This window comes from Podarcis liolepis, assembly GCF_965112155.1.
Source record: "Podarcis liolepis genome assembly, chromosome: 16".
NCBI lineage: Eukaryota > Metazoa > Chordata > Lepidosauria > Squamata > Lacertidae > Podarcis > Podarcis liolepis.
The window spans coordinates 30,339,541-30,367,479 of NC_139567.1; the positions used below are offsets into that span (position 1 = coordinate 30,339,541).

Here is a 27,939-nt window from a genome sequence, read left to right on the forward strand (position 1 = left end):
TTTGCGCCCCCTAACCCGTGGATTTGTGCCCCCTAACCCTAACCGCCAGGTGTTGCGCCCGGTGCGGGCGGCCCCCCCCTGCACCCCCCACGCTACGCCACTGAGTGGCAGGCCGTCATTGCCTCCTGTGGGAAGGAGTTCCACAGTTTATACAGTCATACCTCGAGATAAATACACTTCAGGTTGAGTGCTTTCGGGTTGTGCTCCGCGGTGACCCGGAAGTAACGGAGCTTGTTACTTCTGGGTTTCGCCACTTGCGCATGCGCAGACGCTCAAAACGACGTCACACGCATGCGCGGAAGCGGCGAAACGCGACCCGCGCACGCGCTGTCGCATCTTACGTTCTGTTCAGGATGCGAATGAGGCTCTGGAATGGATCCCGTTTGCATCCCGAGGTACCACTGTACTGCATGAAAAAGTCCTTCCTGTAATCTACCTTGAATCTTCCAACATTCAACTTCATTGGATGTTTATGAGTTCTGGTGTTTTGAGAAATGGAAGGAAAACTTTTCTTTACCCACTTTCTCCATGCCAGGCATAATTTTATAACCTTCTATCGCATCACCTCTCTCTTGCCTTTTCTCTGAATGCCCCAGACGCTGCAACCATTCCTCATAGGGGAGTCGTTCCTATTCCCTTGATCATTTGGGTTGCTCCTTTCTGAGCCCTTTCCAACTCTGCAATATCCTTCTTGAGGCGAGGCGACCAGAACTGTACACAGTATTCCAATTGAGGTATCACCATAATGACATTATGACATTAGCAGATTCCCCTTCAATTCCTTTCCTAATGATCCCTAGCATGGAATTTGCCTTTTCCACGGCCTCACACTAGGTTACCGCAAACCCCTCCATAGAAAGAAGTAAACGTCTAATGGCAACAGTCTCCTTTTTTTGTGAAAATAGACTTTAATGTAATAAATTAGTTTTCTTTTAAATAAAAACATAGTTTATCCAAACACCGACCACCCTCCACTCAATGACCCAGAGTGAACAGGATGAGCATGATTTTCCCCTCCCAAAACACATGCAGAGGAACATCAGTTGCAAGAATGAGAGTCACACCATTAGTCTATAGTTTTAAAACACCCCTTGGCCTGGAATACAGGCTTCTCCTCAACACAAGAGACACACTCCTCAGGCTGGGTGTACCTGCTGGCACTGTGCCCCCTCCCCAGCCAGAAGTGCTTGACAGCTCACATAAGGCAGACCTGAGGAGAGGGTCACATGACCCTTTGGGGCTGCCATATTTGTTTGGCACAGTGGGATGTAGGGATGAGGGCCAGACTGCCTCTCTCCACCACCACAAGAATTCACACGTCCTTGTCTTTATTAAAGCTCTTTCTTGCTTCCTTTTTTTTTTTTTAAGAAATTTCTCCAGAGTTTCTACAGAAGACGAAATTTCATTTAAGGAGAAATTTTGGGCCTATTTTATAGACCCACGCTTGACCAACCCGCTTGGGGGATTTCTTCACCCCGGATATGTGGGAATGTGTGAAAGGCGCTGGATTTTATCAAAACACTTGGTTCTGAAAATACTTTAAAGGTTTTTCCCCTGCTCTGCTTGTGAGCTTCCTGGAAGCATATGGGAAACAGGATAGAGCCCATGGAGGCAGGCCTTTGGTCTCACCCGGCAAGGCTGTCCTTATCTTGCAGCCTGAAATCTATGGAATGGGTCCTGCCAAATGTCACCTGCATGTTCTGGTAGGTTTGGTGAGGTAGGAAACGAAGCTATTGAGAAAAGAGAGCTGTGAAGTTGTTGCTGAATTTTGCAGAATGTAAAATCCCGAGATTTGGGGTGTTGAATTGAGGGAAGCGCTTGAGGAATTTCAAGGACTGTAAAAAGATATGAAGTGAGAATCCTCAAGAGTAGGGGGGGTGGACCTTATTCAGCCGGCTGTCTTAAAACATCCTGCCCAGTGGCAAAGAGAACTATAATGGTCCTCAGGATCTGATCCAGTGCAAAAATGTGAAAAGACTCTGAGGAGATGAGGGCTCCCAGACTGCTAAGTCACTGTGACCAAAATTACCTAGAGGCTCTGGGTTGTTCAAATGTTGGTGGAGTCATAAGAACATACGATGAGCCTGATGGATGAAACCAAAGGCCTGTCTAGTCCGGTGGCCAACGAGGTGCCTGTGGGATGGGAAACCTGCAAGCAGAACCCAAGCACAAGAGCAACTCTTCCCTCCTGTGGTTTCCAGCAACTGTTGGTGGCCATTGCTGCCTCATTCAGAGGGAGTTCAAAAGTGCCCTGAAGGCATCTACTCCAGCATCGTGTTCTCCCAGTGGCCAGCAAGATGCCTCTTCTGGGAAGACCGCAAGCAGGACCTGAGCACCCTCCCTTTCTGCGATTTCCAGAAAACTGGTTTTCCGAAGCATTACTGCCTCTGACCAAGGAGGCAGAGCACAACCAGCATGGCAAGTCACTGTCTCCTCCATCATCCCAGATCATTGGCCATGGTGGCTGCTGGGGGACCACATCTGGATGACCTGGGCATTAAATTCTCAAATGATGATCCTAGTGTGAGAGGGAAAACTCTGCCACAATCGCTAGCAATTTAGAATCTTCCATGATCTGGATTATAAATTGCAAGAGGCCTGTAGTGTGAATCTGCATGAATAGCCAATGGGTGGGAATCCCTAGTAAAATCTATTTCAGCTTTCAGAAAACGTGACACACACCCACACCCTGGTGGGATCACTGTCCGTCTTTTTCTCAGATGCCCCTGCTGTAAAAATCTATCCCCAACAGACCAGTGGGAGGCCTCAAGGAAAATCCTGGACTGGTGGAGAGTCCCCACCCCACGCAGGCCTAGGGAAAGGAGCTTCGGTTCCTAACCAAGGGAAACGTTTTCTCAGATAATGGAGATGGGAAACATCCATCGGACAACATCACGGCCAAAACCACACATCAGAGAAAAGGTAAACTAAAATGGCAAATGTTCCTGTCAGAGTCCCTTTCTAGAGTGCTTCACAGAGCGACCAGCACATCCTCAGTTCCTGGAAGTAAAATGCCAGCAAGGCTTAAGTTTCTGGTAATCAGAATTCATCTTGCACTGCAGCGTCTCAGCTCTGCATCATCGCCAGCCTCGCTCAGACCCACAGAAGCTTATCTTCTCCTTCTTCCAAGCTGATACGTCTGAAGCACGAGAGGCCCATGGGTCAAAGGCTCTCATCTGACTGAGATGGCGTGATGCAGTGGAGCTATCTAGCTGCTACTCCAAGACAGAAGGCTGTGCCTCATAATCTGGTGAATGCCGCTGCTGAAGGAAAGGGAAGGGAAGATGGCAGCAAAGAAAAAGAAAAGGCAGATGATGTTATCTGTAGCGATACACAAGTATGCCCCCACTGCTCTGGTCCTTTTTCAGGGTTCCAGACAGCTGTCCCCCTTCGATTTATTCCATGCCTTCTCCCTATTCCATCCCTTCTCCCAGTTTTCTTGTTTTCTTTTCCAATTGACACCCAACATTCCATGCTTACTGAGCATGCTCAGTCCTCACTGGGATTCAGCTGCTTGGCAGTTCTTTTGTTTTGCTTCCACCAACACACATGTACTTCTGTAAACCTTGGAATTCCCTCAAGAGCATGTTGATTCCTGCCCTCTTGTTTCCCAATAGACCCATTTCCCCTCTATTTCTGTCTGCACCCACTGCCCAAGTTTGGCATTAAGAGGAAGTGATTTTGACTTTCCGTTTCGCTAGCTGAAGGTATTTGCTGAATGGCCCATGATGGCTGGTGGCTGCCAGCTGCTGCACGCGACACCTAAGCACGAAATTCTGCTCTTGTGAATTTTCTGAAAAGGCTGCTTACATGGTTTCTCTCCGTCGTTCTGTCTCCCTCTGCCTGCCTGGCGTGTGTCACTGGACTCTCCGCTTTCTCATTCTCTGAGGGACACAACCAACCGTTGGACATGCAAAGCCAGGCAAATAAAGAATTAGTTTACAACAAATGGGAAAGTGGGGTCAAAATAAAACAATGTCAGGGATTCTTTCGCTTTGATTCCTGCATTGCAGGGGGTTGGACTAGATGACTCTGGGGGGCGTCCCTTCAATTCTACAATTCCATGATTCTATGATTCTGTGAAGGTAACAATATGCTGTCCAACATTATAGAGATACAGTGGTGCCCCGCAAGACGAAATTAATTCGTTCCGCAATTTTTGTTGTCTAACGAATTTTTCGTCTTGCGAAGCACGAAATCCCATAGGAATGCATTGAAAATCAATTAATGCGTTCCTATGGTCAAAAAAAGTCCAAACAAAGCCAAATTTGGTACAACAACAGTTTATTAACTGCTCTTTAAAGTCACACATACTGTAAAGAGCAGTTCGAAAATTTAAGGGAAAATAAATTAACTTTATAAACAAAACATGTCTTTGTTTTTAGTCAAAGAAAAAAAGTCGCGAGACGTTTTCGTCTTGCGAAGCAAGCCCATAGGGGAAATTCGTCTTGCGAGGCAAATCGCGAATGGAAAAACCTTTCGTCTAGCGAGTTTTTTGTCTTGCGAGGCATTCTTCTTGCGGGGCACCACTGTAAAAATAAAAACCTGCTTACTGCCCGTTCCCCACTGATTGAAAAAGCAGTTCATTTCGCTCCAGATTCACTAGAAAAATATAATTGTCCTATAGTTGGTTGCCAGTGGTTCAGGGTGTGAACTGCAATGTTGTCTTAACGGCTATGTGGGTGTGCATTTGTATCAAGTGTGGAGCACTAGATCCAGCCTGTAGCTTGGATCCTTACCTCTCTCTGCCCAAAGGGACAATTTTGATAAGTGGGTAGGGTTGGCCATCTGCCAGTCTTTTGACATCATGACAGCTTCAAAGGGACTTTCTCCCAGCACCAGTCAGCTGATCGACACTTAGACTGAGCCATGTTGGCTGCCCTTGGGAGTTCCCCATTGGGAATGTGCAAAGCCAGGCAAAATTCCCAGTGGGAACTCCCACAGGCAGCTGATCCTAGTGGATCAGCTGGTGTCCTGGTTTTTACTTTTGGAAACAAGACAACCCTAGTAAAACTGAATTACTGTGTCATGAAATGACGCATGTCTACAAATTGTCGTCACCAACATGAAAAGTTTGGAAAGCTCTGCTCTAGGGAAGGAGGCTGAGTCAGTACGCAGCAGAGACTTGCAACCCCCATGGGGCCAAACTCTGAACTCCCCAAATGCCCCAAATGGGGACCGAGATCATTTTGGACTGTCTCTGGTTAAACTGGGGCAGTTGGGAGCATGCCACAAATTTCCTGCTGAAATCCAGCTTGTGGGGTGCTTGGGTAGAAAGCGGCATGCCCATTTCCTGATGTTCTAGACTAGAGCAGTGGGTGGTACCGGCGGGATTACCTAGGAGGTGCTAAGTGCCATGGGGGGGCAGAAGGGGGGCGTGGGATTGTCAACAACCATCAAGCGGCTTTGAAAAGCTGGTATCACTGGGCCAAGTTCATCCATTGAAGAGTTTTAATTGGATTTTGAACAAATGCACAATTAATTGTTGCTCTTTTGAACACTGCTGTGTTATTATCTTACTTAGTGGGTTGTGCAAACTGCAATTCTGAATAATGCTTTTTGGGGATGAATTTATGAATCTAAGGTGGTGGTGGCCCCAAAATGCTTGGGAACCACTATTCTTAAGCCTTGATCAAAGCCTTCATTTGCAGCTAGGCCCCGATCCAGCAAGGCACCCCCCTTACCTGCCTTCCAAGGCTTGGCTCCCCAGGTAGCTCTCCATCCAAGGACATTGCTTCCAGGAAGTTAGATGGTGCAAGGCCCTTCTGCCCATTCACCTCCCCCTGCAGAGAAAGAAGAGAAATGCCTCTATAGCCCACAAGGTAAATGAAACTCCCTGTTGGACACCTAAAAGCCATTCAGAGTGAGGAGCACAGATTGAGAGCCAGTGTGGTGTAGTGGTTAAGAGCGGTAGACTCGTGATCTGGTGAACCGGGTTCGCTTCCCCGCTCCTCCACATGCAGCTGCTGGGTGACCTTGGGCTAGTTACACTTCTCTGAAGTCTCTTGGCCCCACTCACCACACAGAGTGTTTGTTGTGGGGGAGGAAGGGAAAGGAGATTGTTAGCCGCTTTGAGACTCCTTAAAAAGGTAAAGGGACCCCTGACTGTTAGGTCCAGTCGCAGATGACTCTGGGGTTGCGGCGCTCATCTCGCTTTATTGGCTGAGGGAGCCAGTGTACAGCTTCCAGGTCATGTGGCCAGCATGACTAAGCCGCTTCTGGCGAACCAGAGCAGCGCACGGAAACACTGTTTACCTTCCCGCCAGAGTGGTACCTATTTATCTACTTGCACTTTGACGTGCTTTCAAACTGCTAGGTTGACAGAAGCTGGGACCGAGCAACGGGAGCAACCCGCGTCCTTAGGGTACTTCTTAGGGTAGTGATAAAACGGGATATCAAATCCAAACCCTTCTTCCTCTTCTTTTTCTTCTTCTTGCTGTGCTTGATGCCAAAACTTCAGTGGCAGTTGTTCCCCGGCAAGGAGAGGTAGCCATGACAAAGATACTCTCTATTGAATTTCTGCCTGTCACACACTTGTTTAAAGTACAGGAGCTTTATAAGAACATAAAAGAGCCTGCTGGATCAAGCCAGGGGCCCATCTAATTCAGCATCCTGTTGTGGCAGAAGCCAAACACATGCCCATTAAGGGAAGTCGGAAAGCAGGATTTGAGCCCAAGAGCCCTCTCCCCTCCTGTGGTTTCCAGCAACTAGTATTCAGGTACATTTCCGCCTCCAACTGTGAAGGCAGGAAATAGCTATCATCATGGTTAGTAGCCACCAATAGCCTTCTCCTTCATGAGTTTGTCTATTACTCTTGTAAAACCTTCCAAGTTAGTGTTTTTTAAAAATATATGTTTTTATTAAAGATTTCTTATTGTACAAAAACACGTGTATTATTGTCTCTTTTTTCAAGTTGTGTTTTCTACCATTCAGTTTCATTTGTTGTCAGACATACTGCATTCTGTGGGAGTGAGTTCAATAGTTTAACGATGCACTGTCAGAAGAAAGTTGGACAAAACAATGGGAAAAGGGAACTGTGGGATCTGCCTCCTCCCCCAGAATATTAGGGAACAGATATAAAGACAAATTTCTTGACACAGAAGATGGAAAGTTCAGGCTATTTGCATTGTGCCTCAGTTTTATTGGGGCTCAGCCATAGGTCTGCTCCATCCCATCTTTCACAGATAAAAAAGGTGCAAGAAAAATGTGTATTTGAACTGTAGGCATTTTGTGCACATTTTATCTACAAAGCACACATTTTGCATGCACGGGTTTGAACCAAGAGTGCATGGCAAGATAATCTGGAGCTGTGCATAATCTGATGGATAGCTCTGCTCTATATACAAGTCTGGGACTGGTGAATCAGAGATTGTCGTAGGAGGTTTCGTGCACGCAAAAGAGAACCCTCCTGAACCCAGCTGTGAGTCTTTCATTACAGGGGGTTGGACTAGATTACCCTTTATGACCCTTTCAACTCTACAATTCTATGATTCTACGGATCAGGCAAAAGGGGCCTATCTAGTCTCGCATCCTCTTTCATTTAGTGTTCACTAAACCTCAGAGTACCAGATGCTGGAGATAGACTGCCCCTGTACGTGGAGGTTCTACATATAGCTTTCATCATTGATAGGCCTTGCTAAGTCAGTCCTCTCTGACCCCATCACATCCTTCGTAAACCACCCAAACTGATGACAGCTGTCCTGCTTTGTGGCAGTGTGTATTAGCGGCCAACCACTTTTCATCCATCTCTGATCAAACCAATCAGGTTCCCCAAAGCTTATTTTAATTAAGTGGTGGACCAGCTCAGCTGCCTTGAAAAAAAGGACGCCTCCACAGCTCTTAATTGCCAACAACTCTTTATAACGAAACCCGGCGGAGGTCAGCGATGGCAGAGCTTTCAAAGTGGTGGAGGGTGACTAAGACTAAGCGGAAGAGTTGGCAAAACCCCATATTGATGCAGCAGCCCCTCTGATTTTATTCAGATACATCATTTAGTGACTGAACAGTTCGGATAAAAAGGAAGAACACTGTACTTACATAATAGAACCCGTCATCGTCCATGGAACTGAGCACAGTGACAATATCCCCAGCGCAAAACCTCAGCTCTGCCTAGAAGGAAAACAGTGCAGACAATGAGAAAGTTGGGGGCTGGGTGGGAGAGTGACCTTGGAAATGTGTGTGAAGACAGGGCTGATCTGCAGAAGTATCTGAGGAAGGCTGGCCTGACCTACTTTGAAGGGTGGCAATAGTATCAGGGAAAACACGATGTTAAGAGAAGTCCTCTTGCCACCTCATGACTGTAGGCAGAGTGAGTGGGGAGGCTCAGAGGCTTACCAGGGTGAGACAGAATTGCCCCAAATGCTATTAAAACTGACTAGCCTTTGCTTATCATCACCAAAGAACCTTTGAGTGCTTTCCTAGCCCAGGAAATACTGGGTGATCAGCCGCTTTTGCTCACCTCCGTATCCAGGTTGGGAGAATTCTCTTTGGGGTTGTAGTCAAAGATGGCCACCATAGTCCTTGGGGCATCGTCCTCAGAGCTCAGATCCTGACCTTCGTGTGCATCTAGCAGGGAAAAGGAAGCATGCAGTCACAGCTCCTTATTTCAGCCTGCCGCCCAGAGCAGAAGAACATAAGAAGGGCCTGCTGGATCAGGCCAGTGGCCCATCTTGTGGGATGTAAAACACAGGACCAGTCAATGACAACATTCCTAGAGTGTACATGTTAGAACATGGGGAGGGATGTCAGTCCAGCAAGCAGGTAAACTTCCTGGGGCGGACTTCCTCCGCATGTGACCAGAGGTGGGTGTGGCCTCACCTGTGCAGGTAATGATAAAAGCACAGGGCAGGCAGCCATATCTCTCTCTCTCATCTTCATCTTCTGAAGGAGTAACATGCCCTCTTGGATCTCAGCCAAGAGAGGAGATAAGGACTATCTTCGTATAAGATAGATTCTGAATGTATGTAACCCTCTTAAAGCTGTCTGCCTTCTGGGATCATATTGTGAACAGAACGTGAGTAAACTCTTTTATACCTTTATAAAGACTGTGTCATGTCTTGTATTTTAAGAGGGAACAAAGGGGAAATTACCAGAGTAATTATTATAGAGGTTCTAGTGAACCTGTGCAGACGTTACTGTTGCGAACTTAAAGGGGAATGTCTATAAACTCTGCTGATATTTTGGGAACTTGTTAGCACAAGTTGGATAAGGATATACTTAGTCAATATATCCTCTCCTGCAGCCCAGAACATTCCCACACATCTAGCCCAGCATCCTGTTCTCACGGTGGCCAACCAGATGCTTGTGGGAAACCCGCAAGCAGGATTTGAGCACAAGAGCTCTCTCTGCTCCTGTGGTTTTCAGCAAGTGGTTTTCAGAAGTGTTGCTGCCTCCGACTGTGGAGGTAGAATACAGCCATCACAGTTAGTAGCCATCCATAGCCCTCTCCTCCTCCATGAATTTGCCTAATCGTCTTTTAAAGCCATCTAATTTGGTGGCCATCACTGTCTCCTGTGGGAGGGAGTTCCATCGTTTTAACTATGCGCCGCACATAGTTTGGGAATCAATGAACTAATGGAAGACGAAGCAATGCTCACCAAAGCAAGGATTCTTCTCTTCTTGCTTCTCCTGCTCCACTGTGGGGATGAAAAACAGAAGAGCCAGTTTAAATAGAAACGCAGTGTGTCCGTTCTTCCCATTACTGAAGAACAAAGACTTAGCCAAGAGTTATTTCCAAATTGCTGGTTTGAGGCCCTGCAGGCAGAGCATATGGCTAACCTTAAATGCAGCTGTAACAAAAGCAGGTGCTCTGATTGGCAGAGCTTTGGATCTTGATCTGTTGCCGTGCCGAGGGGGGTTCAAAATAATAAGAAATAAAAAAGGTATTACTCTGAAAATAAGAAATACTTGGGAGGTAGGGGATGTCAAGTTTTGTCCTTGCTCAGGGCACCATATTACCACAGGCCACCCCTGCTGATGCTGTCACACCCCTTTGCTACCCTATATGGAGGAATGGGGCAGGGTCATCTAAAGCAGGGGTCAGCAAACTTTTTCAGCAGGGGGCCAGTCCACTGTCCCTCAGACCTTGTGGGGGGGGCAGATTATATTTTGGGAAAAAATATATGAATGAATTCTTACACCCCACAAATAACTCAGAGATGCATTTTAAATAAGGACACATTCTACTCATATAAGAACACACTGATTCCCAGACCGTCCGTGGGCTGGATTTAGAAGGCGATTGGGCTGGATCTGGCCCCCGGGCCTTAGTTTGCCTACCCCTGGTCTAAAGGTTTCATGTGTTCCTGCGATATCTTGCTGTGCTTAGTAGGTGGAACCCTCTGTTGGTCACCTCAGCTCAAAAACAATGTTGTAGAGTCCTCAGCCATCCTCATAAGAACATCAGTGCCTGCAGGATCAGGCCAGTGGCCCATCTTGTCTAGCATCCTCTTCTGATAGTGGCCAAGCAGATGCCCGTGAGAAACCCACAAGCAGGATTGGAGCACAAGAGTCCTCTCCTGTGGTTTCCAGCAACTGGTATTCACAAGCATTGCTGCCTCTGACTGTGGAGGAAAAGCCAAGCCATTGGGGGCTAGTAGCCTCCTCCTCCTCCTCCATCATTAATTCATCTAATCCTCATTTAAACCCACCTAGGTTGGTGGCCTTCACTGCCTCCTGTGGGAGGGAGTTCCATAGTTTAACTATACGCTGTATCAAGTATGCATCACCCTGACCAGCCCACGAGGCACAGGAAGCTGTCTCTTACAAAGTTAGATCCTTGGTCCACCTAGTTCAAGATGGTCCATACAGCAGGGGTGAGGAACGCCTTTTAGCCTGTGGGTATCCTCCAGGGTTTCGGATCTTTTCTGTTCCTCAGATGGAAATGAACCTGGGACCTTCTACCTGCCACGCAGGTGTCCTGGCCCTGAGCTACAACCCTGTGAATGGACTGTGTTTGTTGGCCAGCTCTAAGAAACCCAGATTCCCAGAGCGCACACAAAGCCATTGTGGAAAAGCATCGTCCTCCATCTATAGAAGCAAGAAACTTTTTTAGAGTTCAAGGGCACCTCCTAACCAGGTAAAATTACTTGATCAGGGTGCACAGCAAGGCTGGTGAGGGGTGTAGCCCTGGGGTCAAATCCAGCCCTCCAGGCCTCTCTGTCTGACCACCAGATTTGGCCCCTGGAATTGAGGTTCTCCATTGCTGGTCTACACTGGCTGGCATAAGTTTTTCCCAACTGAACCTAGGACCTTCTGCAGGCAATGCATGTAGCCAACCACTGAGCAGTGGCTCTTCCTTTAAAAATCAAGCAAGATTCTAGTCCTCATTGTTCTGAATAAAGGGGCTGATTTAAGTAGGAACATAGGCTCCTTTTCTTGAATCAAAACCTTGAGTTGCCTAGTTCAGGAGGACCATTTACACTGACTGGCAGTGGCTTTCCAAGATTTCAGGTATTTCCCCATGCCCTGGAGATGCTGGGGTTCAAACATGGGAGCTTCTACTGGCAAAACAGGTGCTCCAACCCTGAGCTAAGCCCTTCCCCACATCTTGTGCATGGACTGTGTTTTTTGTTTCTCAGCTTTGTGGCAATCTCTTCAAATGGGACTTGAGAGGGCTGTAAGAGACAACCAACACCTGGGACACGATACAGACCTTTTTTGGACCGCCGAGGTTTTGGTGGGCGAACTGTGAGGCGACGAGGAGGCGGGGAAAACACACCGTTATCTGCATTAAAAAAAAGAAAACAAAACCCAAGCAAATCAGCAATCTTCAAGATAATGAAATGTAAGAAATCTTTTTGCAATATTATTTTCAGTTGGTGGATTCAGCTCTCAATCACTGTGGTATAGAGTCTGGATTTGGGGATACGCAACGCTCTGCATCCTGGCTTGCAAGGGGCATGACCACAATTCAACAATACCTTCCAGGCAGGCAAAAGCATTTGAGGGGAGGGTGAGCTGGGGACTGAATGGCCTGGGGAGAGTGCTGTGGGCCAGTGTTTTCTGGTGGGTCACATCTGGGCCTGGACCTGAGGTTCCCCACCCCACCCCGAGGTCACGGGACAGAGTGGAGCACCTAGACTTTCCACCAGCATGTCTGTAGGGATCCGTCCTTCCTCTAGGAGCTGCTTCCTGGTGGCCTCGCTGTCCACCTGGATCTCGGAGACCATGTTGCAGGGGACATAGCCCGTTCTCCCCCCGCATTTTCCTCTGTAGAATCCATCAGCATCCTTGTGGCCATAAACCTGGAGGATGAGGAAACAATGAGAAAGATGGACAATAATTTGCAAGAGAGTTTTTTTGGGGAGGAGCAGTCAGAGAGATATTAAGAATATAAAAAGAGCCTTGCTGGATCTTCAAACCATATTTGCAAAGAGGCATTTTAAGTATTTAGATTTCCTATGCTGAAATGCATATTTGTCTATTACCGACGAAAGAAGAATGGCAGACGAAATTAATGGACTATGCAGAATTAAATAAGATGACAGGAAGGATTCGAAACCTGTGGGATCAGAGATTCTCAGAGGACTGGAGTAAATATGTGAATTATTTGAAAAGCAATTGTAACCAACAGATTACGCTAGTAGGATTGCAAGAAGTTTTGTAAGGAGGACTATGTGAAATATTGCAGAGAAAAGTATGAAGAGAATTAGGACTATTAAAAGTAATAGTGAAACTAACGAAATGCAGATTAAGTGATAAAGACTGAAAAATCTTCAGATGTGGCTGATGAAAGTCCAAAACATTGTATAAGATAAGAATTTTTTTGGTATGATTTTTGGAAATTTTATGTAAAAATCAATAAAAATATATTTTAAAAAAGGAAATCTAGCAACAGTTCTCTCTCTCTCTCTTAAAAATTGTGCACAAGGGTGCTGAAAAAGGTTCACAGTGGAGGATGGTGACAAGGGTTTGGGAAGTGGCAGAATTTTCCGCCTCTTCCCATAAGCAGATTTAGAAAAGCAAAGTGGTCAAAATTTCGTAAGGAGTCTTGATACAGAAGAGAAACCACTACGGGCCCCCAAACTGTTGCTTAATTTAGGAACGTTGCAGAATAGAACTTCCTCTTGTTATCAGCACCGCCAAAGCAGAGTTTCTCGGGGGGGAGGGGGAGAGAGTGAAAAAGCTCCTCCTGAGGAGACCAAAAGGACTCAAAAGGTGACCAGAATGGCACCTTCAGCTGATGGGAAGATAAAAAATGTGATATCAATGTGATAAAACCCTGTTCTCACGGGGGCCAACCAGATGCCCAAATGGGAAACCTGCAAGCAGGATTCGAACACAAGAGCATCCCTCCTCTGGCTTCCGGCAACTGCTATTCAGCAGCGTTGCTGCCTCTAACTATGGAGGCAGAGCAGAGCCATCATGGCTAATAGTCATCATAGAAATCTCCTCCTCTGTGAATTTGTCTAATCCTCTTTTAAAGCTGTCCAAATTGGTGGCCATAACTGCTTAGGAGAGCACATGTTCTTCTTTTCTCTTTTTCTCCATTTTGTTTTTCTGTCAGCAGTCACTTGGGACTAACTCCCTTATGGGATAGTTCCACATGTACCGTATTTTTCGCTCTATAAGAGGCACCAGACCACAAGACACACCTAGTTTTTGGAGGAGGAAAATAAGAAAAAAAATATTCTGAATCTCAGAAGCCAGAACAGCAAGGAGGATCGCTGTGCAGTGAAAGCAGAAATCCCTCTTGTTGTTCTGGCTTCTGAGATAACTGCGCAGCCTGCATTCGCTCCATAAGACGCACACACATTTCCCTTACTTTTTAGGAGGGAAAAAGTGAGTCTTATAGAGCAAAAAATACAGTATATATACTTTTGTAACCTAAGTCTGCCTTCAGGGATCCAACTGTGAACTGAATGAATGTGAGCAAATTACTTTCATATTGACTTTAATAAGATTGTCGTGTCTATTCTTTTTAAGAGCGACAAGAAGGGATCTTACCAGGAATCTTATATAGAGAGGCTCAGATGAGCCTTCCACAAGCAAACCACTGTGTGTTTAAAGGGGAATGTTTAAACTCTGCTAAGATATAGAACTTGCTAATGCAAGTTAGGAAGGGTATCATTAATATATCCTCTTCTGCCTCCCTGAACATTCCCACATAAATTAATAACCTGGGGAAAACGGAACTGTCTGCCTTCTCCTTAGCTCTGCTCTTACCTTCAGGATCTGTCCCTCCTGAAAGGGGAGCTCTTCCTCAGCTGCGTCGGGGTTTGGAGACATTGAGGGAGGGTCATAGTCAAAGAGGGCCACAAAGAGTCGGGCTGAGCCCCCAGAGTCCATTGGTTCAGGTGAAGGGCTTCTCCAAGAGTCTGTCCGAGACACAAAAAAAAGGGTCAATTAGACATGGGTCTCCCAAGCTTGGGTCTCCAGTTGTTTTTGGACTACAACACCCATCATCCCTAGCTAGCAGGACCAGTCGTCAGGGGTGATGGGAGTTGTAGTCCAAAAACAGCTCCAAGACCCAGGTTTGGGAAACCCTGAAGTAGACCAAGGCCAGTTCTAAGTCTGTTTGCCAGCGCAGAGCACTTGGGCCAGGTCCTGGACCCAGCAAAGCACTGGATTGATCCCCAGGCCCTGATTATTCCCTCCTCCCCAGAAATGACTAAGACTGGTACTGGATCCCTCCTTGTAGCTTTCCCTGCTCACAAAAAAACCCCTTCTAGGATAATTCAGCTGGTTAGAGAGTGGTGCTGATAATGCCAAAGTTGCAGGATCTGTCCCTATATGGGACAGCTGCATATTCCTGCATTGCATAGGATTGGACTAGATGATCCTCAGAGTTCCTTCCAACTGTACAATTCTATATTTCTATATTGCTAAGCAGCTTACCGGAATTTGTGTCGGGAGGTTCTGCTACATCTTGGCACCTTCTTCGGGGACGCCTGCCTCTCCTGGTAGGGACCTGCCAAGAGGTTGAGTTCAGCAGCTCAAGGTTGCCATTGCCCGACACCTGGAAGAGAACCCGTGGCAGAATTAGTCCCTGATCCATCCTCACGAGATCTGAAAATTTATGGCCAGGGCGGAATCACACAAACACACGCACATATGCAAAAGCAAAGCTACAAGATGCAATATTCCTCTTCTGGAAACTTGTGGAATCTGGACCCAAGAAGATGTTGGGAAAGTCCATTGGGTTTGGCGTTGTGGTACAAGTTACCTCTGACGTGTCCCCAAACCCACAATGCAGTGGGAGGGAAGATCAGGTCCATGGGCCAAATGTGGCCCAACCCCCCAGGCCTATGGCCTAGGGGGCTCTCCACAAGCCACACCCCTTCCTCAGCCACACCCCTCACCTTAGGCCACACCCCTCGCCAACCCAGCTTTGACCCTTCGCTGAGAGGGCTGGAATGTGTCCTCGAATTCTGAAAACATTTAATTCTTCAACAGGGTTTCCCTTTGGGAAGAGGAATACTGCATGGGAAGCCTCCAGCCAGCCAAGTTGATTTTGGAGTGAAACATAAGAAAAGCCACACGAAGGAGCATCACAAATGCACCACAAGCTCCAGCTGTTAGGACAATAGGAGGCGCCTCTGTTTCCAGCACAGCACTCAGCACAAGAATCAGGAAGCAAGCAAGCTGGGGAGCTGGGGAGAGAAAGCACGGTCAGGGTTGCGGCAAGCTGCGGCAATGGCGGTAGGGGAAGGGGGCAGCTCACAGACCCGTGGGTGTGACGATGGAAGGACATCCTTCCAAGGCCGCTCCAGCCCGCCTCTCCAGAGAGAGGGGTTCCTCTCCAGACTCCGGCTCCTCTCCTCGGAGGCGCCCGTGGAGGCCCTCCTCCTCCAGCAGAGCCTCCCGGGTGAGCGGCTGGGGGACGTGCTCCATTCCCCACTCTCCTCTTCCCAGCTGCTGCACCTCTTCAGCTCCCTTGGCCCGCTGGACTGGACCGACCCCGAGCGGCTGGAGGAGTCGCTCCACCCCTCTTCACAGTCCGTGGGGGATCCGTCGGCCCTCCCGTCCAAACTGAGCTGGCTGGCTGGGGTGGACGTGATCGTCATGTCCTCGTCGGAGTCGTACTCGACGTTGATCTCCAAGCTCTCCGGGCTGAGGCAGCGGGAGAGGCTTCTGGGGCCATCTTCCTCCCCCACCGCCTCAAGGGGCACCATCCTCCTTTGGCGGGGTCTCTGCCTCGCCCAGCTGCACAGATCCGACTCGTCCTCCACCCCGAGGCTGGTGATCACGTCCAAGTTTTCCTTCAGGCTCCGGGCCCTGTAGAGGCCTCCTCCGCCTTGGTGGGAATTGCTCAGCATGGAACGGGCGGGTCGTTCTTGTATATCCACCTTCCTCTTCCTGTTTCCCTGGGATGGAGCGAGTCCTTTCTCTCTGCAACGGCTGGGCCTTCCCCACTGGGAAGACTTCCTCTCCACAGCAATCTCAGGGCAATCCCACTCCCAGTTCCCAGGCATTTCACTCACACCCTCTCTCCTGAACTTCCCGGGGACATCCAGCAAGACTTCCTCCTCTGACGGAACCTGGTTCCTCTTCGGTGGAGCATCCACAGGAAGAGGAGGAGCTTCTGTTCTTTTGTAGGGAGACCTATCCCGGAAGTCATCAGAAGACTTCCTTGCCAGAGGGGGTGAAACTGGTCTGTTCAGGCCGTGGTCCCAATCTTCCTCCTCCTCCTCTTCTTCTGTTACTTCTGGGATGCTGAAAAGTGCTTTGCTGCAGTTTTTTTGCAATGGCATCTCCAGGATCCGTTCCAGGATCTCTTCGTCGCTATCGGTGTCGCCAAGGTCCAGCTGTGTTCCAGCCCCGGAGAACAGGCCAGCAAGGGAGAAGGAGAGAGAAAGAGGAAATAGGTGTTAAAAGGGATGGGGGAACAGCGCCTACCTACCATCAATCCTTCGGATGGCAATAAAAGAGGGCTAGGCAAGTTCGTGGAGGAGGCTGGCTACATCTATCAGTGGCTATATTAACTGTGGTCGCTAAATGGAGCCTCCACAGCCAGAGGCAATCTACCTCAGAACACCAGTTACTGGGGAGGGTTGAGGAAGAGCAGGATAGGGTGGCTGCCTTTGTTGCCTTGCCCATGGGCTCCCCAGAGGCATCTGATTGGCCACTGTAGCAAATGGAATGCTGAACTAGATGAATCTTTGGTCTGATCCTGTGGCTGCAGGGCTCTTCTTGTGCCAAAATCCATTGCGAAGACCAACATTATGAAGTTAGAGGAGTCAGGCTGCATAGAAAGAAGTTAGGGATATGGAGGGGTGCCTGTATGTGAACATCCAGGTGGAAGAACTGGCCAGTATCCCAGCTCTGATCTGGGCCCAGGACACTGGCTCAGCGATGGATCAAACACCAGCCTTTTCATCCTGTGTAAACGTCTCGCAACTTTAGCAGGTCAGAAAGGATTTTTCTTTTTTCCTGCTTGGCTCTTCAAGTCTTCTTCCTTAGGCCTGTCTACCTGATCTACCCTCTCTCAATGATCTGTGCAGTCCGGCTGAATAAATATTGCAGGTATCTAGTGGAACACAAGGGCTTGTCTTCCTCCAAACAACTCTTAATGGGGTATCTTCCTATATATATATAAATGTAAGGCTGTCATCACGTAGGAGGGTTTGCAGTGCCACATGACAATCCTGGATTTGCATGAAGTCGGAACACAGACCCTATTGGAGGATTTGTAAAAAGAGGGTGGGGGGAAGGGGAGAAGCTGTGTGCAATGTGAGCAGGGATGGCAGCCTCTAGTAATCCATATCTGTCTGTCTGTCCATTTGTCCATCCATTTCTATGGTTTCCCATGTCTCAACATTTGTAAGCACTTCCTCCTTAGAATTAATTTGCTGTAGAATCTTGCTTCGAATTAACCATTGTATCACAAAGACAAGCAGCTCCAGTGACACAGCGTGGCTCCTGACAGTTCAGCTTCTGTGTGTCACCTTCCTCCAGGGGTTCGTCTCCTGCAATGGGCGATCTTCCTCCTCTGTAGGGGCAGCCCACCTGTGTTGCTGTTCCAACACAGTCCATTCTGCTCTATTGAGAAATTCTGGATCTTGCCTAGTAACTCAGTAAATAGGCAGGCCTCAAATTGCTGTACCTTCTTCTCCAGCAAGGCACCCGGTTTGCACTTGCTACAGGTGTAGCTCTGCACATTTTCAGACAGGAAAAGAAACTTGGCACAGGTATTGCAGGTCACTGCAGCATCTCCTTCACTGTCCACGTCTCTTGGTCCTACACACACCATGAGACAGCACTCAAAACACCCTCACAAATGCTCCTGTTTTCAAATCCTGGTTATGAGCTCCTGGTCATGAGCTCCCAGAAGCTGCAATCAACTCAGCAGAACTGCTGGATGCTAACTTCTCCCCCAACTCACCCATTCGCCATTCCTTCATGTGATGGCTTGCAATAGTTAATGAAAAGCTAAAGGTTGTGTTTCAGATGGCTGAAGATCTCTGGGGAAAAGGGATTTGACAAGTTGATCCTGTGAGGTCAGAAGTGAACGCCCCTGAGTTCAGTGGAGCATATTCCCAGGAAGAAATTAGGCATAAGATTGTCATTATGCTGTACTTAATAAAACTGATATTTTGCTATGTGCTGTGTGGTGGGATGAATATGGTCCCAGATCAACAGAGCTGCTTCCGTTTTGGGGGCTGTCCCTGGGGGACATGGCTAGGGACTCTCCCAAACAAGGGGAATCTCCTGAACCAAGTGGTCAATGCACCCCATTTCATTCCTGTTTTTGGGTGAACCAGTCTGCTGAAGCTAATCAGATCTAGGCATGGTCAGCATCTAGATGGGGACAGGTTGCTGCCTTGAACCCCATCATTTGGAGAAGGAGATCATTATATACTTGGTTATTAACAAATGCTCCTCTGGGTGAACCCAACTGACTGACCACACCTCTAGCTTCTCCAATCAGGTGTGGGGCACCTGTGGGCCACCAGATGTTGCTGGACTACAAATCCCATCATCCCCGGCCATTGGCTAAGATTGCTAGGGGTTAATGTGAGTTATAGATCAGCAACACCTGGAGAGTCAAAGGTTCCCCACTCAAGGGGTTAAGGGAGCCAACAGATTACCTTCTCTCCATTTTCTCTGCCAGGGCATTCACTTGGAGCCCATTTTGATTCTCCTGCCTTGCCAGATGGCTGACTTGCTTCCTCTTCTTCCTCCTCCTCTTCCTCCATGATATCAGACAGGTCTGACCCGCGGCTGTGGTCAGTCAGAAGAGTCACCAGACGATTTCCCGCATCAGACCTTTTCTCTCCCTGCGAAAATTTGAAAATTTAGAAATTTTAAAAGATATTGCTGTCAGTGAAGAATTAAGCCCCACAAAATTAACCCAGGAGCCAAACTGAATATCGGAACACTGCCCAGTTTCCAAATCCACCTTCACGTTTTGAACGTGAATGTTCAGGTTCTAATCTACATTGATCTTAACCTTGCAAACTGGGATACTTTAGGCTTGAGTTTAGCAAGCAACAGTTGTGAAATCTCATAAAATGTTAGTTGTCCCATTCTAAATATCATTTGTGTGTCATCTATCAAAAGGTAACCACTGTTGCATGTCAGCTGTCTGGCACAAAAGCAAACTGACATTGCATGCCAATTCCCAACTGAAATAAACTACTAATACAATTGCAGATGAACAACCTGATAGAATCAAGTGCAAGCTACCGCTGAATGTCAGCTATCAAGCATAATCAAATGCTGTCTACCATTGCATCTCAATTATCAAAGGCTATTCATTGAACATTGGCATGTATCTGCGCTGTGGAAATCTTTCATTCGGTGGCAAAAGTTCATACACAAAATCTGCGTGTGCATGTTGACACCCGATAATAACATCAAACACACCCCCCCCGAACATTTTGCATATGAACTTTTGTAACCGAAAGACGGATTTTCGCAGCGCAGATTCATTTCAGCTCAACTGTGTCACAAAGCACTTTGTGGGAATTGACTGGCCCTCAAGTTAACCAAATCCAATCAAAACCCTTTGAACGAGGGAGACGGACCTCTCTTCTGACCCTGGGCGCCAGCAAGGAGTCATCCCTGGGAATCTCCTTCAGCAGCTTCAACCTCCCGGAAGATCCAGCCACAGATTCTGGGGCTCGCCTCTCGCTTTGCCCTGAGTCGGCGGACCTCTCCTCGCCTTGCAGGGAAGACCTGCTGGGTGGCAACAGCTTCGCTCCCAGGCAACTTGGATCGCTTTCTGCCCCCCTTTCAGGTGGGGGCTCTTTCGCCCCCAGATCGGCAGAGCAGGCTTCCCCTCGGCTCGCTGCCTCCTGCGCTCTGGACACCAGCAGGGGCTGCTGGGAAGGAAATGGTTGCAGCAAGAAAGATCAGACACCAAGAAAAGCAACATTTGTAAAGGTGTTCTTGGCTTTCCTTTGACATGGATAGCTATCACTTACGATCTAATCAGGGCCCTAATCCTAAACCCAACTGCTGCTAGCAGGGCTTAACAGAGAGGGGCCAGCAGGTCAGCCAGGTAGACTGAGGCATCTACCTTGAGCCGGTGCAGCAATGGGGCTGACACTCAATGGCAGCAGGAAGGTGCTGGATCCAATAGATCCCGGGTGGTTCATTCCTTGCTCCTCCTCCTCACCCCCAGGGAACACGTCTAATGGGCGGAAGCTGAACTTACGGAAACATAATTAAAATGAGCTTGCACTGCATATTGGCCGAGCCGTTTTGAAAAAAAGAGTCAGGAATATAGAAGTACCATATTTTTTGCTCTATAAAACTCACTTTTTCCCTCCTAAAAAGTAAGGGGAAATGTGTGTGCGTCTTATGGAGCGAATGCAGGCTGCGCGGCCATCCCAAAAGCCAGAACAGCAAGAGGGATTGCTACTTTCACTGAGCAGCGATCTCTCTTGCTGTTCTGGCTTCTGAGATTCAGAATATTGTTTTCCTTGTTTTCCTCCTCCAAAAACTAGCTGCGTCTTGTGGTCTGGTGCGTCTTATAGAGCGAAAAATACGGTAGATAAGAAGCAGCTGCTGGATCAGGCCAATGGCTCAGCTGGAACAGCATCCTGCTCTCCCATTGGCCAACCAGATGGTTTAGTGGGAAGCCAGCAAGCATCATCTGCACACAAGAGCCTTCCTGTGGCTTCCAGCAACTGTTATTCAGAAGCATTGCTGCCTCTGCCTGTGAGGCAGGGCAGAGCCATTGTGGCCTTATTGACCTCCATGAACTGGCCTAATCGTCTTTTTACGACATCCAAGTTGGTGGCCAAAATCGCCTCCTGTGGGAGGGAGTTCCATGGTTCAACTTTGTGCTGCGTGAAGTGCTTCCTTTTCGCGCACTATGTATCATGCTACAGCCCACTTCTGCCATGAAGCTCCAGGTCCCACATAATCTTCACAGCAACCCTGCAAAGTGCTTATAGAGTAAGAAAGAAAGAGTGACTGTCATGGATGCTTTAGTTGAGATTCCTTCATCGCGGGGGGGGGCTGTGGACTAGATGACCCTCAGGTTCCTCTCTGACTCTACAATTCTATGATTCTATGACTGGCCCAAGGCTACCCCATTTCCTTCATGGGTGAAGGAAAATCCAAACCCAGTTTGCCTCCCTGTCCAAACTCCAACCTTCCTCTCACAGCTGCACACAAGTCACTGTGCCAGGAAATGGGGGAACTCATATGTGGCCCCTGAGGCATCTGTATTTGGCCCTTGGGACTCTCCTCTGGCCACACCCCCTCCCAGAGACCACACCCTCCCCAAGTACTTTTGCCCAACTGGAATCATAAAAGCATAGAATTGTAGAGTTGGAAGGGATCCTGAGGATCAGCTAGCCCAAACTTCCGCAGTCTGCAGCTGTCCCATACGGGGATCGAACCTGCAACCTTGGCGTTATCAACTCTATGCTCTAACCAACAGTGTCTTTGAACCGGGGCACTGCCTCTTGCTTGCCTGGGAGGAGGGTGGGTAGGGGAGCAGGGAGTGTAGAAACCTCTGCCTTTTCCATGGCTGAAAATACTAAGGTGAGTCTAAAGGAAGAAGACAAGACATTATATTTATATGCAACAGTAGCCGCAAGGCTATTGATTGCGAAAAATTGGAAAAGTGGTATTATACCGACAAAAACAGAGTGGCTTGCCAAATTATTGGACAATATATTCAAAACAATGGGAGAAATTGGAAGCATCTCAAAAGAGAAGATAGATAAGGACTGGAAGGTGTTTAAAGGATACTTGCAACATCATATTGAAAAATCAGAACTCCTATTAGAATAAATAAGTTCCGTTATAAATACTGAAATACTAAATAAGATGGATAACAATGTGTAACAGGAAAAAAAGTAGAAAATTGGTTTAAAAGTGTGTGAAATAAAGTAATAGAAGTGGAAATAAATTGCAATTGAGTAGATTAGAAGTCTAACACAAGGGTGGGGTGAGGCATGGTGGTGGGAAAAGGAAGTACAGTGGTGCCCCGCAAGACGAAAAACTCGCAAGACGAAAAACTCGCTAGACAAAAGGGTTTTGCGGTTTTTGAGCTGCTTCGCAAGACGAATTTCCCTATGGGCTTGCTTCGCAAGACAAAAACGTCTTGCATTTTTTGCAGGTTTGTTTCCTTTTTCTTAACACCGTTAATACAGTTGCGACTTGACTTCGAGGAGCAACTCATAGAACGCGGTGTGGTAGCCTTTTTTGAGGTTTTTGGTGATTTTTGAAGCTTTTTCAAAACTTTTCCGACACCGTGCTTCGCAGGACGAAAAATTCGCTAGACGGAAAAACTCGCGGAACGAATTAATTTCGTCTTGCGAGGCACCACTGTACCTGTGGGATTGAGTGTGGGTATGTATGAATATTTTTAAGGATTGTATGAAATGCATGTTTGTTTGTTTGTATATTCGTAATATGTATGTATTAATGTTGAATTTTTTAATAATAAAATATTTGCTTATAAATAAAAAGAAAATACTAAGGTGAGAGTCACGTCCACTGCCCTGCACAGTTTCATCTTTGAGTCCTGCCCACCACTGGTATGCGGCCCCTAAAAGTTTCCCCCACAAAAGAAGGCTGCCCCACACTGTTGCCCTAGATACAGTCCCTTCTGCAGCCTCGCCTCCTTTCCCTGGCCTCCACAAAAGGAAAGGCCCCACACTGACCTGGTCGCCCTCTTCAGATTCCTTCCTGAGCATGGATGGATTGCCCTCAGTCACTGGCGCAAAAGCATTCCCTTCACCCCCAGGTAGAGGACCCGTTTCTGGAGGTGAACCCTGCGGCACATGTGTCAAGGCAGCCCCGGTGGGAGAGGTGGACCCCTTGGGGGAGGTCTCCGCCAGCAAGGCGCTCCCAGACTTCTTTCTGCTGACGCTAGGCTGGGAGGTGGATTTGGCAAAGGAATCGGTGGCAGCGGCTGCAGGCGTGTTCTCCGTCCCGCATGCCTGGGAGGTCTGGGAGGTGAGGACGTCCCGCCCCTCCCTGCCTGGAAGCTGCACGGCAGGACCGCCAAACTCCAGTGGAGAGGAACAGCTGGTGGCGTCTCCCAACAGAGCCAAGGGGATCTGAGCAGGCACCGAATCCACTGACTCGCCGTAAAGGGACACAGTTCTCACGGAGACTTCCTGGCAGACCTGCAGGATCTGGAGCTGGGAAATCTCAGCCAGGACGCTCCCAGCTGTCGGAGAGGTCACTTCCATCACCTGCAGAAAGGGGTCACCAGGGGGACAGGCATGAACCAGCAGCAAGAGGAGCAAATCCAACACCAAATTTGTTATTGGTGACTCATGATTTAAGGTGGTTTAAAATCATTGTTATGATTATTATTACTTATATTAAATGCTTATTTTGTCATGGCAACCCAGAGTACTGTAACTTACAATGTTTTAAGCCAATGATGAACACTTACATGCATTAAAAACAGCATTTATTTTCTTTTATTAGTTGATATTTAATGAATTTTCCCCAGACACATCAGAAACACACAATGAAGAACACATCATACAAAACAAAACAAAGTTGAGCTCAGTCCTGGAATTACACAAAAACAGGTAAGCTGTAGAAACAGCAATCTGGAAAACCAAAGAAAGTAATTTATAGTTTTTTAGGCCAAAGGCCATTTTTTTTTAGGTATAATACCAGCCCATAACGGATGTTGACGATCTGGGGGAAGGCCTGCTCCCTGTTGTTACAAAACAAATTCAACAAATGGAGACCAAGTAACTTTATAGGTTGAGACCAGCACTTAATAAAAATGAATTGTATATAAAGTGAGATCATTACTTGTTGAATTTAAATCCCACCCTTCCTTGGGAGCTAAGAATGGGTGACAGTTCGTGGATTTCGACAGGTCTACTTTGAGTATGACTAAAGTTGGCTACCCAAGCTTAACAATGACAATATCAACAAATAATGCTTCTGTTTTAATGTATTTTTAATCTCCTGTTGGAAGCTGCCCAGAGTGGCTGGGGAATCCCACCAGATGGGCGGGGTATAAGTAAGTAAGTAAGTAAGTAAGTAAGTAAATAAGTAAGTAATAAATAGATAAATAGATAAATAGATAAATAGATAAATAGATAAATAGATAAATAGATAAATAGATAAATAGATAAATAAAATAATATTCTGCCCAGTGCGTTTCATCTGCGTCCAACGCAAAGCGGGTACCTTTTGCCCATCTGCGTACACGGCGTAGCCAGTGACTCGCACCCCATTGGACGATCCCTCTGCATCGATGGTGACAGGCAGCCAGCTGATCACCAGAATCCCAGGGCTGGGACCAGCCTCCACTCGGACATCCAGGGGAGCATCTGGAGACCCTGTAAGGCATGAGTTTCAAATGAATTGCACTCTGTTTACTCTCTGGAGCTTGCCCTGTGCACGCTGCTGGAGAAGCAGCAAAATTCACTGCTCTGGTGATACTGCAGGGTAATCTGTGCTGTTCAGAAGGCCAAGAGGGCACACGTTCAGAGCAGCAGCCCCAAGCCATTTCTAAAGTCTAGTTTTCTGCTCTTGGTTAATTTTGTGTGTGTGTGGCTTAATGTCATAAAAACAAGGCGAATAGCTGCTGGCAAGTTATACATGATTGTAGCAGCTCAAACAGTCAGAATATTATCCTGGACAATTGGTACCACCCATTCTAGAATATAGCTATAATGGAGAAAATGCATCATAATATGAGATTTCAACAAGGACTCAAGCTTCTAGCCACTTTTTATATGATTTGGCGTTCCTTTGTTACATAGACAATGGAGCCATCACTTACAAGACAACCCTCGTCACGAAGCTTTGCATTTCCCCCTTTTGTTTATTTCATTAAATTTATATCCCGCTTGATTGTTAAAACCCTCAAAGCGATTTACAAAAAAGGTAAAACAATAAAATTATCCGTAAAAACCATTAACAACGATTTAAAACTTTCAAAAATTTAAAACCTCATTCATATATTTTTAAAAGGGATTGCGGCGTTGTATTCTAGTGAGTCACAACTTTTTGTTTAAAATGTCCCAGAGGACTTTGTGGATAGGCAGTATAAAAAATGTTGTAATAAGTAAATACATTAATAATTTAATAATAATAATTTAAAATCAGCAGGAAGCTAAAAACAGATTTAAAAACAAATCAACATTCAAGATATCTGGACAGGCTTGCCTAAACAAAAATGTTTTTAGCAAGCAAGCACCAAAAAAAAAAAAAAAAAAAAAAGGACAGTGGTACCTTGTTCTGGGGGTCTGTTCTTAACCTGAAACTGTTCTTAACTTGAGGTACCACTTTAGCTAATGGGGCCCCCTGCTGCCGCTGCACCACGATTTCTGTTCTCATCCTGAAGTAAAGTTCTTAACCCGAGGTACTATTTCTGGGTTAGCGGAGTCTGTAACCTGAAGCCTATGTAACCTGAAGCGTATGTAACCCGAGGTACCACTGTACAGGAAAGGCACCTGCCTGATAATAAATAGGCAAGGAATTCCAAAGTATAAGCATCAGATCTAGCAGCCTTCGACAGCCTTCTTCTTCTCCGTGAATTTCTCTAACCCTTTTTGAAAGCCATCCAAATTGGCAGCCATCACTGCCTCCTGCAGCAGGGAGTTCCATTCTTTATCTATGTGCTGCACCGCGTGAAGACACTTTTTCTCGACTGAGACTCACCTGCTGATGCCGTTGTGAACTGGATCTCTGCGGAAAGTGGCTGATCCTGCTTCTCTGGGGCCGGTTCCCCGAGCGCCTGCTGCTGCGGCTCGACTTCCACCATGGCCACGTAGGAAGTGCTCGGGTTCAAGTTCCGGAAGGTGTACCAGTAGACTCCCGCCTTGGTGGCCTCATGCTCCTTCCCGTTAAGGTAGACGGTGTGTGGGAAGTTGCTGTTGCTGGGCACCCAAGAGATCTGCGCTGAGGTGGCCGCTATGCTCCGCACCCTGAGCTGGGTGGGGGCCACGGCAAACCCGCCCCCGGCCAGGAAAGTGCACCGCAGCCGGTCAGAGCTCCCGGCCTCCGAGACGCTTTGCACGGAGAGGCGGTAGGTTCTTGTTTTCAAGTCCAGCCTCTCAACGACAGCCTTCGTCTGCGATCCAGCCTTCACGGTTTGCCGCAGCTCGGAATCCACGTAGAGGTTGTAGCTCTGGATCTCCGAGGAGCCGGGGGTGGGCAGGGGGGGATCCCATCCCACCAAGAGGCTGCTGCCAAACTGCTTGATGAGGGTCACCTTCCTGGGGTAAGGCACTACTAGCGAGGCTCGTTCCTGCACATGTGGCGGGAGTGCAAAGTGGTTAAACCCATTTTGGCCCTGAATGTTTTCTTTGATCTCAAATGTGACTCGACAAAACTTGCTTCCCAAACCCTTCTTGAGCATTCTTCTCTTTTGACCCCTCCACCACATATAAATATCACACATATATCATTTTAATTCTATTCCTGTTTAATTACATTTTAATTATTGCCTCTTCTATGTTTTTGCTCTGTTTTATCTGTGTTCTGGAAGAAGGTACAGGGTTATTAAGACTAGGACTAGCCACCTGAGAAACAGTTTCTATTCAAATGCGATTTTGGTTTTAAACGCAGTGTAAGGTAGTCTCTGTGGGAGTATATTGTATTTAATTATGGGGTATCAGAGTTTTTAGGGGGCTAACCAGGCTGGGATAGCAGGCTTGTTGGTTTTGAATGTCTGATGTAGACTTTTTCAATTTTGTTGTTCTGTATGGGACAGCAACAATAAAGATTATTGTATCGTAAGCCGCCTGAGTCCCCGACTGGGGAGAAAGACGGGATATAAATAAATATTATAATTGGGGCTTTTTTTCGGAGCTCAGCTCCAGCACCATTCTAAGAGAACATGGGAGAAGTTCATGATGAGCTCCGGCACCTATTTTTTTCTAGAAAAACAGCACTGATTATAATAATAATTTAAATACCACCTCAGTGAAGCATGATTGGTATACTGGTTTGCTGTTCTTATTTCATTTCCCTGTATTGCTTTTATTTTTCTTTCCCCCTCTCGCTTGCCTGTTTCATTGGGGCCTACACATTTCTGTACGCAACAAAAAAAATCAATTAATGTTGAAGGGAGGGGGCCCTACCGTGGGTATGGCTCCCTCGTCCTCTTCCAGCCTGGAGGGTGCTGTGCTGGCGCTGAGCTCCTCGGTGGAGCAGTCGCTCCTTTCCGCGCTGCTGAGGCTGGTGCTGAGGGAGCTCCTTTCCAGAGGGGAGCTCTGGGAGAGATCGTGGAGTTCCTGAGGCAGGAACGTCACAAGGTCCTCGTCTGAAACTCGCTCTACGAAGTTGGAGGGGACCAGGCCTCTCCGCCCATCCATCAGCTCCCCTGGAAGTGAAGGTCAAGAGGTGACAGGGTAGAAATGATCCTTAATTTTGTTGTGTGTGCTTCGATGCGTTGTTATATATATGCATGCCATCGTTATATTTTCCACACTCTGTAAATCTCTTGATGCTGTGTCTCCATCACTGTGTCCCCGCCCCCCATATAGTAGTTATTGGAGTTTTAAAATCATAAGAAAAAATGTACAGAAGGGAAAAAGAGAAAGAAAT

General features: G+C 47.2%; 1 protein-coding gene across 1 annotated transcript in view; it reads right to left on the reverse strand.

The window, feature by feature from the left end:
- Positions 1-2,923: 2,923 nt before the first annotated feature.
- TSPOAP1 (TSPO associated protein 1) overlaps positions 2,924-27,939 on the reverse strand; it is a gene marked incomplete at its 5' end in the record, with an annotated part of 36,040 nt that continues 11,024 nt past the window's right edge. Inside the window, 17 exons of the mRNA XM_083481261.1 lie at positions 2,924-3,263; positions 3,811-3,884; positions 5,685-5,783; positions 8,038-8,109; positions 8,459-8,565; positions 9,597-9,635; positions 11,654-11,725; positions 12,077-12,245; positions 14,167-14,318; positions 14,839-14,959; positions 15,669-16,748; positions 19,032-19,220; positions 19,971-20,267; positions 23,070-23,606; positions 24,571-24,722; positions 26,050-26,638; positions 27,474-27,715. Coding sequence (XP_083337387.1) covers positions 3,858-3,884; positions 5,685-5,783; positions 8,038-8,109; positions 8,459-8,565; positions 9,597-9,635; positions 11,654-11,725; positions 12,077-12,245; positions 14,167-14,318; positions 14,839-14,959; positions 15,669-16,748; positions 19,032-19,220; positions 19,971-20,267; positions 23,070-23,606; positions 24,571-24,722; positions 26,050-26,638; positions 27,474-27,715 — 3,944 coding nt within the window. The 3' untranslated portion in view covers positions 2,924-3,263; positions 3,811-3,857. The remainder of the gene's footprint in view (positions 3,264-3,810; positions 3,885-5,684; positions 5,784-8,037; positions 8,110-8,458; positions 8,566-9,596; positions 9,636-11,653; positions 11,726-12,076; positions 12,246-14,166; positions 14,319-14,838; positions 14,960-15,668; positions 16,749-19,031; positions 19,221-19,970; positions 20,268-23,069; positions 23,607-24,570; positions 24,723-26,049; positions 26,639-27,473; positions 27,716-27,939) is intronic.